This window comes from Haliotis rufescens, unplaced genomic scaffold (assembly GCF_023055435.1).
Source record: "Haliotis rufescens isolate VD_foot unplaced genomic scaffold, xgHalRufe1.0.p SCAF_4, whole genome shotgun sequence".
NCBI lineage: Eukaryota > Metazoa > Mollusca > Gastropoda > Lepetellida > Haliotidae > Haliotis > Haliotis rufescens.
The window spans coordinates 41,844,733-41,860,941 of NW_025964112.1; the positions used below are offsets into that span (position 1 = coordinate 41,844,733).

A 16,209-nucleotide genomic window follows, 5' to 3' on the forward strand; every position below is an offset into this window, starting at 1 on the left:
TTAACGATCAAGGTTGCACCAACCCTGAACTTCACAAATACCAGAGTGGCCCGTCTGTGTGATTGCACTTGTCGCAGGTGTTCATGCCATGTACTTTCTCAAATAGCAACACTGCTCCCAGCTTTATAAGTGAGTTATAGTGGAGGCGAATCCCATATCGCGACATACAAATAAAAGCAGTAAAGAGTTCCTTTCATTCCAAGTTCACTTTAAGAGCGCATACTGTCAATTATAAATATTGTGAAATTTGATAGCGTTTTCAAGGAGCGGCATGCGGACAAAAATTGACGGCAGATAACACGGATAACACCCCCCCACGCACACGCACACACACCATGTGACACACATTTGGATTAAGGAAATGATGTAAAATCAAAGACAAATATTACTTATATTTCAGTGGTATAGGCTAGGCTAAAGATACGCTGATACACCGCACACGGGTGGTTCAATCGTGTAAGGCGCAACAATTCCCTTGAAACCTACGATCGTGGGTTTAAATCCCGGTTCGCCCCGATTATGTTTCTAGGTTTGTCAGCACCATACCCGTGCTCGTGGGTTTCGCAGAAGTGGTAAACGTCTGAGACCTGCATCACTTCGGGCACATTAAGCTGACACGCCGCGATATAACTGGTATACTGTTAAAAGCGGCGTTAAACTAACTGACTCACTCTAAGAATCTCTTTTGCAAGTTTATGTACGTCAGCAAAAGATAATTTACTCCCGTTTCCTAACGTTCGTGGACAGTTCACGAGAGCATCACAAGAAGGTGTAAAACGACTGGTTCATGAGCGCTTTATGAGCTCAACAACCCCAAACAAACGGTGGACGATTCGCCACTTTTTTGACTGACAGAAAAAGAACCACTTCCTTTTATGAGATTTAAATTGCAGTAGACGTGAAGGTGCGACAACTGAAATATTGTTTTTGAAGAATTATATTAATAATATTGTTCACATCTATTCATATGTCAATAATAAGGATTTGCTTCAGCACAGTTATATTAGTAAATTAGTAAGGATAAAATGAGATTGCATTTGTAAACACATACTGGGAACTTTTGAAGAGACCGCATATTAAATTGGCCCACGAACAACAGAATACGGAGCACGTGTTAACAATTAAAAAACAACTCAAACTAAATCGATTGCAAATTGCAATTCTAGGTTCAGTTATTCCAATGCAACTCTCTAATATCTTTCACAAACTTGTCAAATTTGAGTTTTTACTGTTCTAATGTGGGCAATTATATGATACTATTGTGACCACAAAGTGATACAGTAGATAGACTTCAGCAAGTGAGTATGGTTATACGCCGCTTGTAGAAATATTCCTGGAATATCACAGCTGGAGACACTAGAAATGGGCTTCCCTTACTTGTACCCATGTAGGGAATCGAACCCGGGTCTTCGGCGTGACGAGTGAACGCTTTAACCAGGCTACTACACGGCCACGGCTTAAGTAGTGAGTGAGTTGGGTTTAACGCCGCTTTTAACAGTATCACAGTTATATCGCGGCGTGTCAGCTTAATGTGGGAGGAAAGCCCGAAGTGATGCAGGTCTCAGACGTTTACCACTTCGGTGAAACCCACGAGCACGGGTATGGTGCTGACGAACCTAGAAACATAATTGGGGCGAACCGGGATTCGAACCCACAATCATAGGTTTCTGGCGTGCCCAAGGGACGCAACTCTGCACAGCGAATCGCGGCGCCTTAGACGACTGGGCCACCCGTGCCCCCACGGCTTAAGTAAGAGGAAAGGGACCTGGGATTTTATCCATGTAGAGGACAGCCACGACTGTCGTTAGTCTCAGTCGCCAAAAAAGAAGAGTTGTGAGACAATCCTTAGTATTGCAAAACGTGTGGCAGAGTACTCATGTGGTTTTGTGAACGTTAGCAGATGTATTGCTGTGATCTAACGTATGTGTGCATTAAAACGACAACGCCCATGAAGTATTCAGTCAATTTGAAAAGAGTTCAAACAAAATGGAACTGATAAATTCACATTAAACATACACACATGAATATTTGAAAACTTACAATGATAACACGTGTTGTCACGAACTGGATGGGTGTGTCATGTCCCGAGCGTGAATAGTCGGGGTCAAAATGTGCAGTTTGCCATAGACAACATTCCCGGTGAAGGAAATAACCCCAGGTATTACTTTGAGCATGACAAAGGACAATTTTCAACATAGTCAACAATTTATTCATGGCCTTGTTTACAATGTAACTTTCAAACATGTTTTCGTAACGCATGTGATTTTATATTGAATACATGCTTTAGGAACACAGCAACAGATGTTACGATGTGAAAATCTTTGGGTTGGACAAATTAATTGTTGCAAGTGGGTTATTAATAGTAATAACAGGAATTAACTATTTGGATCTTTACATTGAATACATTTTGAAAATGAACATAATTCATCTTCTACAACACTGATGTCTCTATTTGTACATAAAACATTTGAGTTATCCCTTGTCTTGCATTTCCGAGCATTACTTACATGTAAATTATGTCATGAAGTTCTAAATTTACAAAAGACTCTTATTATTAACCGTTTATCATCTAAATGAGAAATGTCAATTCGTTTTCTATAACCCTTAATCTCTGTCTAAATACATATAACAATATTCTTACATCACCGACATTTTGTGCGATATATACGTGAGAAAATCTACAAAGTGTGCCTCCTTAAGCCGTCGTGGTGATAAAAAGTATTTTGTGTAAAGTTACAGGTTAATTTTCCAAATTAGTTATCAAATTATTAAAAAACGAAAGCCAACAAGCGCCATTATTCACTACATAAAACTAGAAAACATACTGACTATTCAGATCGACCGATATGAGGCGTCAAATATACGAAAAATATATATAAATCTTTAATAGCTATATACATATTTAATGTCATTCAATAAATAATTTGAACAAAATACAAAACTGGCGGAATGAAACACACATATGTAACAATAAAATAACTGAATAAACAAACTAATAACTCCCCCAGTGTTTAAAAATATATATAACAAATGTCTCCAAACACCAGAAATATACAACGGTGCCAATTATGATAAGTAATGACGATTGATAAATAATAATGTGATCGATATAGTTCATTTTATCAAATAAAGTACAGTCGAGTATTAATACTGTACCGACTGCTGTAGAAATCTTGTCATATCCATTGCCATCTCCACAGGGACAGTACAACAAGTTATTTGAGTATTAATACCGTAACGACTTGTACATACATCTTGTCATTATAATCCCATCTTCACAAGGAGAGTACAACACTTTGCTTTGGTGTTAATACTGTACTGACTTGTACATACATCTTGTCATATATAATCCCATCTACACAAGGAGAGTACAACACTTTGCTTGGGTGTTAATACTGTACTGACTTGAACATACATCTTGTCATATATAATCCCATCTCCCAAATCCCTTTTTGTTAAATATATTCCCATGCTCAATGGGCGTTAAAGTAACAACAATGAAATACTGATATTAACCCGCATGCACACTTTTACAAGCGACCGCCTAATATCAACGAGGCGGGTATTTTGCCATCGTCGTATTGCAACGTGGCTATCTCCATGAAAGACGATAAGAATCCAACTTCAGCGAACACCAATTAATTCGGTCGGCACTTTTCTAGAAAAAGTCTTCCGGTGTCAGATTTCCGGATGAACGAATGTAAGATAATATTCATCAGTGTTTTACCGACGTCCCCAAAATTGACGTTTGGAAGGGGTTTCCGGACTTCCGGGGTCCTAGTCAAGGTGGGTTTCCAGATTGATGGTGTCCAAGCTGACCAGGTTTCGCTGTATGTGTATTTAACATGACAGCTAGATGTCTTGGGAGTTCTGTAACAAGGTGGCAAAGGATGTATGCTTTCTCCGTGTTTAGAATATGATCCATGGAACAAAATTTCTAAAATAGTTTGTTGTTTAAAGCCGCCCACAGCAATATTCCAGCTATATGACGGCGATATTCGCGTTCGGACTAGACAATCCAGGGATTTTTATCATGAGCATCGATCTACGCATTGAGGATACGATGACATGCATCAACCAATCAGCGAGGCTGACCACCCGATCCCGTTATTCGCCTATTACGACAAGCATAGTCGACTGTTACGGCAAGCATGGGTTACTGAAGACAACCCCGATCTTCACTCTATTTGCCTGTGAATAGTGCGCACAGCAACACTACCAAGTCGGTGAGGGTCGAAGTTACTTACCAGATATGTCCTATTTGGCCTCTGATCAACTTGTGGACGAGGTACTTCATACTGAAAGTAAACATCCACATTATCATTATCAAGTCGATAAAACAATTGATTGTATGTTTGTTTCAATATTGAACACCTAGTTTCTTGTTTCAGGTTGTTTTACCAAAAACTGAATAATGATAAGTTTCCTGGAAAGTAATCGTGAATATGATACGTTTCCTGAAAACCAACTGTGAATATGATAAGTTTCCTGGAAACCAGCAGTGAATATGATAAGTTTCCTGGAAACCAACAGTGAATATGAAAAGTTTCCTGGAAACCAACAGTGAATATGATACGTTTCCTGGAAACCAACAGTGAATAAGATAAGTTTCCTGGAAACCAACAGTGAATATGAAAAGTTTCCTGGAAACCAACAGTGAATATGATACGTTTCCTGGAAACCAACAGTGAATAAGATAAGTTTCCTGGAAACCAACTGTGAATATGATGTTTCCTGGAAACCAACCGTGAATATTATAAGATTTCTGGACCAACAGTGAGAATGATAAGTTTCCTCCGTCAGTGGAAACTACAGGGAACAATACGGTTTCTTGTACACCGGAAACCGGAAACTAATCGTCTACATTCCTACACGGAAGTCTAACGGGCGTTGAAGCACTGTGAATGGCCGTGTTGGAGAAGTTATGTCCATACAGGGGCTGCTAAACCCCAGTCCAATACTAGATTACCAGAGATTCTGCTCCGGCAAACCACCTGAATACTAAGGTAGAATAATATGAATATGTCAGACGAATACCTGGCCATCAGGTCCTTGAGGTTCCAGGACGGAAAACAAATGTTCCCAGGAGAAATTTGACGTCGGCTCTTCTCTAATCGGTGCAGATGTGAGATCTGAAATAATTTTATTTTAACAGTATTACAATTAATTCTACTTAGTATATTTCACAATGTTTTTTAGAAATAGTACGACGCCTCGGAAAGCAGAAACACAGTATTCTTTTGCTTATAGTATCAATGTCAAGACCATAATCATCCTTGTTAAGTATCGAAAATAAAATATTTGAGGTTTTGAAGTTCTAAAAGGTACAGCAACCCATGCTTGTCGTAAAAGGCGACTGACGGGATCGGGTGGTCAGGCTCGCTGACTTGGTTGATGCATGTCATCGACCCCAATTGCGTGGATCGATGCTCATGATGTTAATCAGTGGATTGTCTGGTCCAGACTCGATTATTTACAGACCGCCGTCATATAGCTGGAACATTGGTGAGTGTGGCGTTAAACAACAAACCAACCAACAAAAAGGTACATGCTATTTTCAACACATTGCTCGGACATTTCATATTTGTGTATTATATCATTAACGCCTAACCTCTTGAATATATTGTATATTAGAGTATCATATCATCAAAGCAACCGCGTGTTAACATTGTATATCGGCGTATCACATCATTAACGTAACCTTTGGTATACACTGTAGACCCGTGAAGATACGGGGTAGAATATCACCACAGCAACCCAAGCTTGCGTACAAAGCGACTATGCTTGTCGCAAGAGGCAACTAACGGGATCGGTGGTCAGGCTCGCTGCCTTGGATGATGCATGGCATCGTATCACAATTGCGTGGATCGATGCTCATGATGTCAGTCACTGGATTGTCTGGATTTGACTCAATTATTTACAGACCGCCGTCAAACTGCTGGAATATTGCTGAGTGCGGCGTTTTAACAACAACAACAACAACAACAGCAAAAAAGAGCATACATTATATTTTGGTGTATCACGTCATTAACGTAACCTCTTGTATACATTGTATTGGTGTATCACGTCATTAACGTTACCTCTTGTATACATTGTATTGGTGTATCATGTCACTGATGCGTAACACACACTCTGACTGAGGTATATCCACTCACCTCTCGATGTTTCCGTTAAGCCTTGAAATCGATCTTGAACCCATGGCGTGTCTTTGAATGCGTAACTCTTGCCCCGTCCTGTTTTGTCCCTCCTCCCCGTCCGGTCCGACCTCCTTGTCCAGTCTGACCTGCCGGACCTCCCTGTCCGGTGGGAGGTGTCGCTCACCTGGGATGCAGCATCAGACAAGGTGTGTGGGGAGTACGCCTGGTAGCGAGAGGCACCATAGCTTGACTTTGTCGCCAGTCCACCGAAGAATAAACTTCGGAAGGCCCCGTCACTGAAATCGAGTACAATCCAAAATAAGGTAAAAGTTGAAAACCCCTCACCAGTCCATTTGAAGTGTCACATTTAGTGGCTTGTGTCTCTTGTCTGCTATATTTCCTGTCATGATATTGCTCGAATATTGCTAAAACCCAGTAAGATATTCCATGGAAACTGGGAACGGATGGCCCAGTCGATACGCGCAACAATTCTCCGTGCATAATTGCTTTACTTGGTTATTCCAGAAACCTATGATTGTGTCTTCGAAACCCAGATTCGCTCCGAATAGGTTTGTCAGCACCATACCCGTGCTCGTGGGTTTCACCAAACTGGTCAACGTCTGAGACCTGCATCACTTCGGGCTACCTCCAACATCAGGCTGACACGCCATGGTATAAATTAAATACTGTTCAAAGCAGAGTTAAAAAATCTCACTCATTCTGCTGCCTCTACAACAACCACAGCGACAGCTGTTACGACCGCTACCTCCTAGTTTGACCATTCCTATCAACAAAATACTGATTATTAGCCCTAAAGTGAGTGAGTGAGGTGGGTTTAGCGCCGCTTTGAACAATATTCCAATTATATCACAGCGTGTCAGCTTCATGTGGGAGGGAAGCCCCAAGTGATGCAGGTCTCAGACGTTTACCACTTCGGTGAAACCCATGAACACGGGTATGGTGCTGACAAACCTAGAAACATAATCGGGGCGAACAGGGATTCCAACCCACAATTATAGGTTTCTTGTGTTGACAACGTTAACTGCAGAGTGCTTTGCGGCGCCTCAGACGACTGTGCCACACGTGCCTGTATCTTAGGGTCTGTCTCTGTCTGCATGAATGAAAACATAACTACTGATGTATAATATTGTATGTAAAATGATTTGTCTGTTTCTCAGGACACCTTCCTGTGAGAGACGCTTTCTAACGCTAATATCTACACGCAAAGTCATGCATCTATGAAAGCAAGTTCAGCGGTCAAAGGTAGTTTTAAATCCACCAATTACAATACCGCAATGCATCACACAGTAAGTGTAACATGCCCTATCAAATAAACCTAATAAAACAGGAGCCAAATAAATAAATGAAAGGTTTGACATGTATGTGCTGAGTCCAAGGTGGTCGCCAATATTATGGGATCGGGAAATGAATTTGATCTTGAATACAGGATAATGACAAAAACAACATGACCTGCGCGACATGAAATCATTGCAAGAGCACACTGGTTTTCTTGTGTATGTCTAGTTCTCTTTGTTTGTTTGATGTTTAACGCCGCACTCAGCAATATTCCAGCTATTTGACGACGGCCTGTAAAAAATTGAGCCTGGACCAGACAATCCAGGGATTGATATCATGAGCATCGATCCAATTAGGATACGATGACTTGCATCAGCCAAATCAGCGAGCCTGACCACCCGATCCCGTTAGTCGCCACTTACAGGCATAGTCGCCATGTTCCACAAAGAAAACTTAGCGCTAAGATGATCGTTACTACCATACTTTAACACTGACGCAAGATCGCTTTGTGAAACGAGGCCCTGAACCTTGGTCTGTCAGAAGTAACACGAGTTCAAGGGTTCACCAAAGTGATTAACGTCACTCTGGACTTACAATTGACTCTGCTTTATGCAGAGATTTCTATTGGATGTGGAACAAGTTTTGTCGCTATATTTTCTCCCTAAGCAATTGCAACTAGCTGTGAATTAACTGTTCAAGAGGCGTTGAAACCCAACGTACTCACTCTAAAAGAGTGTACCAATAAACTAGACCTGGCCCACGCTTACCGATCCTCCGATGATGGTGGCAGCAGGGAGTCTCGCCTTCGTCGACGTCGCCTGCGGCAACAGCAGAAGACGAGGACGGCGACAACGAGCGCTAAGAGGATGAAGATGGGTATGGACAGGCCAAGCGCTAGTGGGAGAACTGTAACAGAACGATACCATGAACGGAGAGGCAGGATAATATACCCCGAAAACTGAAAGTAAGGCCATCACATGGCCCCATCGGGGTCTCACTCTCTCTCTCTCTATCACTTTCCCTCACCTCTATTCCTGTCTCCCTCTCCTCTCACTACCCCTGCTTCTCTCTTCCTTCCCGTCTGTCTTTCTCTCCCTTCCCAAATCTGACTGTCCCTTCTCTCTCCCTACCCCTGTTTCTCTCTCTGTCGCCCTACCTTCTCTCTCTACTCCTGTTTCTCTCTTCATATCTTTCTGACGTCTGTGCCTCTCTCTACACCCTTTTCCTATGTCTCTGACGCTCTCTATTCCTGCTTCTCTCTTCCTTCCCGTCTGTCTCTCACCTTCCCTTATCTCTATGTCGCTCCTCCCCTTTCTCTCTCTACCCCGGTTTCTCTCTCTTCCTATACTCAGTTCCTTCCCCTCTCTCTACTCCGGTTTCTCTCTCTCTCTCTCTCTGTCGCCCTACCTTCTCTCTCTACTCCGGTTTCTCTCTCTCTCTGTCGCCCTACCTTCTCTCTCTACCCCGGTTTCTCTCTCTCTCTGTCGCCCTACCTTCTCTCTCTACTCCGGTTTCTCTCTCTCTCTGTCGCCCTACCTTCTCTCTCTACTCCGGTTTCTCTCTCTCTCTCTCTCTGTCGCCCTACCTGCTCTCTCTACTCCGGTTTCTCTCTCTTCCTGTCTGTCGTCCCACCCTCTCTCTCCCTCTGTCGCCTCTCTCTTTCTCTCTCTATCGCCTCCCCATTCTCTCTGTCGCCCACCCTCTCTATCCCACTGCCACCTTTCTCTTTCGCCCCTCCACGCTCTTTATCTGTCGTCCCCCCCCCCTCTCTCTCTCTCGCCATCATCCTCTCTCTCTCTCACTCTCTCTCCCTCCCTCTTGTTCTCACTTTGTAAATCAAATCGAAATAGGGGAAAAAAGAAAAATGAAACAGTGCGACTTAACCTGTGCATTCATTGCCTGTGCCGAAGTAGAGGTAGGGGCAGGAACAGGTGAAGGATCCCTCGGTGTTGTCACAGTGGTATTGACATGTGTGCTGGGCGCTGGATAGGCACTCGTTGCGATCTGGAAATAATGGGGGGATAACCTACGACCAACGAAGTGAGGATTATCTGTGACGAGTGAAAAACCTTTGTAAGTCCTTTGCCTTGGCAAGACTTTAACAACAATATTTCACGAGAAACAGATAATCGGTAATTTGCGAGAAACTTATTTCACATATTACTCAGTTAGAAAAGTGGAGCAGAAAGACTGATTATTCTCTGGCGATGACGTTTTCATCAATAATAATTCTCCTTCGGTGAATACGGCAAGCTTCAACAGTAGACGATGTCACTTATAGCACTCACCAGCACAAGCAGAACCACTGGTTGGTCTCCCGAACCCAGGATTACAGTCGCACACATAGCTACCGTTTGTGTCGCGACACACCTCTTGAGTTTCGGTACAGACAGATGGGGTGGCTGAACACTCGTCGACGTTAGTCTCACAGTTGGTGCCTGTCCAGCCTGTATTGCACGTGCAGGATCCATTGACCGAGTTGCAGGACACTGAGTTCCCGGATATGCATGTGCATGCGTTTTCACAGTTGGTGCCATAACTTGTCGAATTGCATGCTGAATCAAAACAAATATATTGTACTTTTCGAATTCTTATCTTTTTTCAAACATCTTTATATTGGGATTGGTTTGAAATTTTACAGTTATCATTTCCAAACTGTAAAAAGTCCCTGTCTTACATAATTAGAGGTACGGTATTAGATGATGTCACTTATAGCACTCACCAGCACAAGCAGCAGCAGTGGTTGGTCGCCCGAACCCAGGATTACAGTCGCACACAAAGCTACCGTTTGTGTCGCGACACACCTCTTGAGTTTCGGTACAGACAGATGGGGTGGCTGAACACTCGTCGACGTTAGTCTCACAGTTGGTGCCTGTCCAGCCTGTATTGCACGTGCAGGATCCATTGACCGAGTTGCAGGACAATGAGTTCCCGGATATGCATGTGCATGCGTTTTCACAGTTGGTGCCATAACTTGTCGAATTGCATGCTGAATCAAAACAAATATATTGTACTTTTCGAATTCTTATCTTTTTTCAAACATCTTTATATTGGGATTGGTTTGAAATTTTACAGTTATCATTTCCAAACTGTAAAAAGTCCCTGTCTTACATAATTAGAGGTACGGTATTAGATGATGTCACTTATAGCACTCACCAGCACAAGCAGCAGCAGTGGTTGGTCGCCCGAACCCAGGATTACAGTCGCACACAAAGCTACCGTTTGTGTCGCGACACACCTCTTGAGTTTCGGTACAGACAGATGGGGTGGCTGAACACTCGTCGACGTTAGTCTCACAGTTGGTGCCGATCCAGCCTGTATTGCACGTGCAAGATCCATTGACCGGGTCACAGGATGCTGTGTTGGGGAACACACACGTGCACTTGCTGGCACAGTTGAACCCATATGTTGGTGACGTGCATTCTGAACGGATATGAGTCGCATGCAGTTAAGTATAAGGTAGTTAATATAAAACCAATTTATTTTTATATAATTTAATATTGATTTCGTTAATTGAGGTTGACGAGTGGGAGAATGCTGTCACGCAGCTATATCACAGCGGCCTTTAAATGTTTGAATGTTGGTCAGTCCAGTGTTTGACAGCATGTACACCTATTTATGCCTTTTGAACACGCCTCACTCTCACCCTACTTTAAGCCTGTTAGGCAATATCCCAAGGGACAGCTGAGATTCCAATGGGAAGGCATGCAAATTGGATGATCAGAATCAATGTACATATTTTTGGCCAAATATTTCTTTCACGACAACACTTGAATTTTGAGAAATGAACAGAATTATGTTTCACAACAAAATGATTTTATTCCAACGTTTCTGAACAAGTTGGCCTAAAACACCAAATATGCTGAAACATTTGAAAAATGCATAGTGGATTTGGACTCTTGATAAATAACAAGTGATTGGAAGCTTATGTCCAGGTATGACAACACGAATGAGGATTCAAACTCAGACAACATTATTGCTATGTTATTGCCCTCAGACCTCACTGTCACATACAAATTTATTGTTTTCTGTCAGTTCGATAATTTTGTTTTCACTATTCCACTATTCCACTTTGGAAAACTTCAAAGTTGGAGTTATGGATGAACATTACAGGTGAGCTTCATTCCTCTTTGTGTCTCACATGGAACTGTACTAAAAAATACCCAACGATGTTGATTATACTGCATCAAGACTCACCGACACATGTTGAACTTTGGGATGACTTCCATAACCCAGGGTGACAGTCACACACAAAGCTGCCGGATGTGTTGCGACACACCTCAGTGTCTGTACAGTTGTGGAGATCTTCTGAACACTCGTCCACGTCAGTCGAACAGTTGGTGCCGTTCCATCCTTCCTTGCACGTGCATGATCCATTGATCGAATCACAGGAGTCTGTGTTGGCGAAATCGCAAGTACAATCTTCTGCACAGTTGATGCCATATGTTATACTGGTACAAGCTGAAACAAAAGCAGAATCAATAAGTTTACTGGATATGTCGGTACAAGGACATCAGGATCACCTGGCGCATTAGGTGACCTCGAACAAGCCTGTTCATGGTCAGCCTAAGGCCTAAAGTCTGTCATGATATAGCTGGAATATTGATGACTAAGCATTGCTGTAGACGGAATACACTATCTAAGCATTACTTGTACCACTATCTGTACTTACGTATGCAGCCGCCTTTGGTCCGTATATATCCTTTATTACAGGTACATGAATAGGAACCGTTCCTTTCGCCACACGTGCCGTTGGTGCCGCAGATGGGGGAGTCGTCGGCACATTCTGGTACGTCCTCCGTGCACGTCGTTCCATTCCATCCAGTCCTACATGTACAGCTGCCGTCAGTTGCGTTACAGCTGATGGTGTTGGTGGCGTCGCAGCTGCAGTTCTCAGTACAGTTGGCGCCATACGTGCCGTCAGGGCATGCTGAGGAGCATACGAAACCATGCACTAACTGTCCTTCTCATAGATATCATTGTTAGGATTCCGGGCCAACAGGCCTACAGAACCCAATGCTTGTCGGAATAGCGGGCTTTAAAGGGGATTCTGTGGCTTTGCTGATTGCGTGACATTGTACCTATATTACGTTAATTAGTGGTTTGCCAGGTCCAGACTCAGATATACAGGCCGTGGTGAAATAGCTTGAATATTGCTGACTGCGGCGTTTAACAATACTCACCCTCTCTCATTGACCGAACCGAAACGAGAGTTACTCTGACAAAGAGAAAAATTACACAAAAAACACCATTTGTGAAAAATATAATTTCCAAATCTGAACAAGTGTACGTCTTTTACATACTTTCACAAGTTGCCATGTCAGCAGCGAACTGGAAGCCATCACAGCAGGAACAAGTGTACGTATCTTACATACCTTCACAGGTTGCCATGTCAGCAGCCAACTGGAAGCCATCACAGCAGGAACAAGTGTACGTCTCTTACATACCTTCACAAGTTGCCATGTCAGCAGCGAACTGGAAGCCATTATAGGAAGAGCAAATGTACTTCGTTCACATACCTTCACAAGTTGCCATGTCAGCAGCCAACTGGAAGCCAACAGAGCAGGAACATGTGTACGTCTCTTACATACCTTCACAGGTTACCATGTCAGCAGCCAACTGGAAGCCATCACAGCAGGAACAAGTGTACGTCTCTTACATACCTTCACAAGTTGCCATGTCAGCAGCGAACTGGAAGCCATCATAGGAAGAGCAAATGTACTTCGTTCACATACTTTCACAAGTTGCCATGTCAGCAGCGAACTGGAAGCCATCACAGCAGGAACAAGTGTACGTCTCTTACATACCTTCACAGGTTACCATGTCAGCAGCCAACTGGAAGCCATCACAGCAGGAACAAGTGTACGTATCTTACATACCTTCACAGGTTACCATGTCAGCAGCCAACTGGAAGCCATCACAGCAGGAACAAGTGTACTTCTCTTACATACCTTCACAAGTTGCCATGTCAGCAGCCAACTGGCAGTCATCAGAGGAAGAGCAAATGTACTTCGTTCACATACCTTCACACGTTGTCTTGTCAGCAGCCAACAGGAAGCCAACAGAGCAGGAACATGTGTACGTGCCAGCAGGTGAGTTCGTACAGTTCTGCGAACACGTTGTATTCACGTCACACTCGTCAATGTCTGTTGGTAAAAAGAACGTGTTGTAACGACGATCATCAATTAAGGTATCGAGGCAGTGTTTGTCAATGCTTTGTTTGTTGCCTTACGTCGCACCTTAGACGGTTCTTAGCACGCACGCACGCACGCACGCACGCACACACACACACACACACACACACACACATTCGGGCATGGAGCAGGCAAACCAGTGATTGATGTAATAGGTAACGTCTCTTGTCCGAATTCGATTACATTCAAGTCCCCGAGTCTGACCCCAGGTCCATTTAGTCGCCAAGCATATTTTAATAATTTCACAATTACACCAATAACACACGAATATTTGTGACCAAGCTTTACAAATGTCTCAACAATTGGTATTAACGAAATGACACAACATGCCCAAGCCTCTGGGATTAATGACTACAACAAGAGTATCGAATTGCTCTACAAACATATTCCTTTTCAGTTTCGTCGGTAGCATTCTCAGTGTCATAATTCTGAAAACTGGATTCAAAAGATGAAAGAACATTCAGCAAATACCCGAGGCATCTGCATCACAAACATTGTACACGTACCATCACAGGTTGTGTTGTCGGCGTCACTTAGCTGGTATCCTGTGTTACAGAAACATATGTCTATTCCTCCTTTAACACGACAACCACCGTTGGCGGAGCAGTCTGTTCTGTTGCAAGTCGTAGCTCCAGGTTTCACTGCGTAATAAAGACACGGACCACTTGAGGTGTCTGAATTAAGGCGATAAACGTTTGTCCTTATGGAGATATAACTTACTTGGAACAGCAGACAATACAATAAAAAGGCCAAGTGCTTTATGAGTCAGAAATGAGAATAATGTTTGACGTCACGTAAATATTTGAATCGGGAAAACCACTCCTTCATTCTGTGAGCAACGAGGTAAGTACACTGTAGCACCCCAATACCAATTGATAATAATATCAAATGAATTTAATTATGAAGCTTGCAGAGACCTCTGCGCCGCATATACTTCACATTAGTTTTTAAATTTGACTATATATATATGCATAAACCGAGAAATACGTTCATTGTCATAACAGGACAGAGATGTGTCCCTCTGCCGTGTCAAGATACGTGGATCGTATGCTTAAATCCTCGACTCGCCCTTATTATAATAATTGATCTGACGGGAGTCACCTTGCTCGTGGGTTTCACAAATATGAAAACTCCATCACTTCTGGGATTACACCACATTCTGTTGCAACGCTGCGATCTTATTAAAAATAGGTTACATCGGCATGACACTGACTCACAAACTGGTTTATAAACTCACGTGTGCACTTTCTCCTTTCTTTGGTGAGTTGATATCCATCGTAGCATTCACATGCATAGCCACCTTGTGTGTTCCTGCACTTGTGATCACAAGCATGCGTTCCCAGACTGCACTCGTTGATATCTGCCATAGAACACCACAGCATTGTTGACAGTCGTATGGTGGTGAGGTGAAATGGGATTAGGAGGCGTTCAGATTATTGCTTAGTTTGTTTTTTAACGCAGCACTCAGCAATAACATATCAGCTGTATGACGATGGTCTGTAAATTATCGAGTCTGAACCAGACAATCCAATGATTAACGCTATGAGCATCGATCCACGCAATAAGGATACGATGACATGCATCAACCAAGTCAGCAAGCCTGACCATTTCGATTCCGTTAGTCGCCTTTTACGACAAACACAGTCGCCTTTTACGGTGAGCATGCTTGCTGAAGACCTATTCTAACCCTTAAGATTATTGCACTTATATGTATGTGTGTGTGGCTGCTGGTACTAGTCCGGACTAATGCCGATATCATAGCTCCATCCTACTGAGATACCATGCCGCAGTTTAACATTAATACCCGACTCAGACACAGTATACTGACTCCGAGCCGAACTGTTCTTGTTTTAGCCCCTTAATGCCGAGCGTCAGGCAGGGTAACAACAAGTACCATCTTTTAACGTCCTTTGGTATGACGCGGCCGGGGATCAGACCCCGACCTTCCGCTCTCTGAATGGACGCTCTACAGCTGGACCACAGCTAATTCACAGCTAGACCACGGAGACGGTCCTGACATTAATATGGAGGAGCAAATATTTTTCAATATCAGTTGTGGGTATGAATTGTAAGTTATATTCTTATGGTCATGTGTCTTTGATCACATTCACATCAAACGATTCGACCGATGATCGATCAAAAAACAACACTGAAAGCCTTAATAAGGCCTTCTTAATCCTGCAATGCATTGAATGATGCAACTCTGCTTATTGATAATAAGCAGGTTTGTTGGTATTTTGGGGAACTCTGAATCTGTATATATGGATCTAAATGTGAAACATATGAGGCGGCTACCTGCTCCCTTTTATGGCTTCACCCAATGGTTTTAGTTCTAGTTTAGATGGGTTATTAAGTGGAAAGAAATTATCTATGTGACCACTATTAAAGATATTACATCTTCGATATATCGAGTGAGTAAGTATGGTTTAAAGCCGCTTTGAGCAATATTTCAGCAATATCACGGCGGGGGACACCAGAAATGGGCTTCACACATTGTACCCGTGTCGCGAATCGAACCCGGGTTTTCGGCATGACGAGCGAACGCTTTTCACCACTAGGCTACCCGACTGCCCCCATAGACA

The 16,209-nt window shown here is 43.0% G+C and overlaps 1 protein-coding gene across 2 annotated transcripts in view; it reads right to left on the bottom strand.

Moving 5' to 3' along the window:
- Window positions 1–2,191: 2,191 nt before the first annotated feature.
- LOC124135986 overlaps window positions 2,192–16,209 on the bottom strand; it is a 57,690-nt gene continuing 43,672 nt past the window's right edge. The window contains exons 34-47 of one of the 2 annotated variants that reach the window (XM_048382278.1): window positions 14,865–14,987; window positions 14,134–14,268; window positions 13,457–13,579; window positions 12,106–12,363; window positions 11,631–11,894; window positions 10,590–10,856; window positions 10,156–10,422; window positions 9,722–9,988; window positions 9,318–9,437; window positions 8,201–8,339; window positions 6,156–6,433; window positions 5,038–5,132; window positions 4,248–4,298; window positions 2,192–3,870 (exon numbers count right to left, since the gene is read on the bottom strand). In XM_048382278.1, coding sequence (XP_048238235.1) covers window positions 3,853–3,870; window positions 4,248–4,298; window positions 5,038–5,132; window positions 6,156–6,433; window positions 8,201–8,339; window positions 9,318–9,437; window positions 9,722–9,988; window positions 10,156–10,422; window positions 10,590–10,856; window positions 11,631–11,894; window positions 12,106–12,363; window positions 13,457–13,579; window positions 14,134–14,268; window positions 14,865–14,987 — 2,405 coding nt within the window. In that variant the 3' untranslated portion in view covers window positions 2,192–3,852. The remainder of the gene's footprint in view (window positions 3,871–4,247; window positions 4,299–5,037; window positions 5,133–6,155; window positions 6,434–8,200; window positions 8,340–9,317; window positions 9,438–9,721; window positions 9,989–10,155; window positions 10,423–10,589; window positions 10,857–11,630; window positions 11,895–12,105; window positions 12,364–13,456; window positions 13,580–14,133; window positions 14,269–14,864; window positions 14,988–16,209) is intronic. The other variant, XM_048382279.1, reaches the window with a different exon arrangement.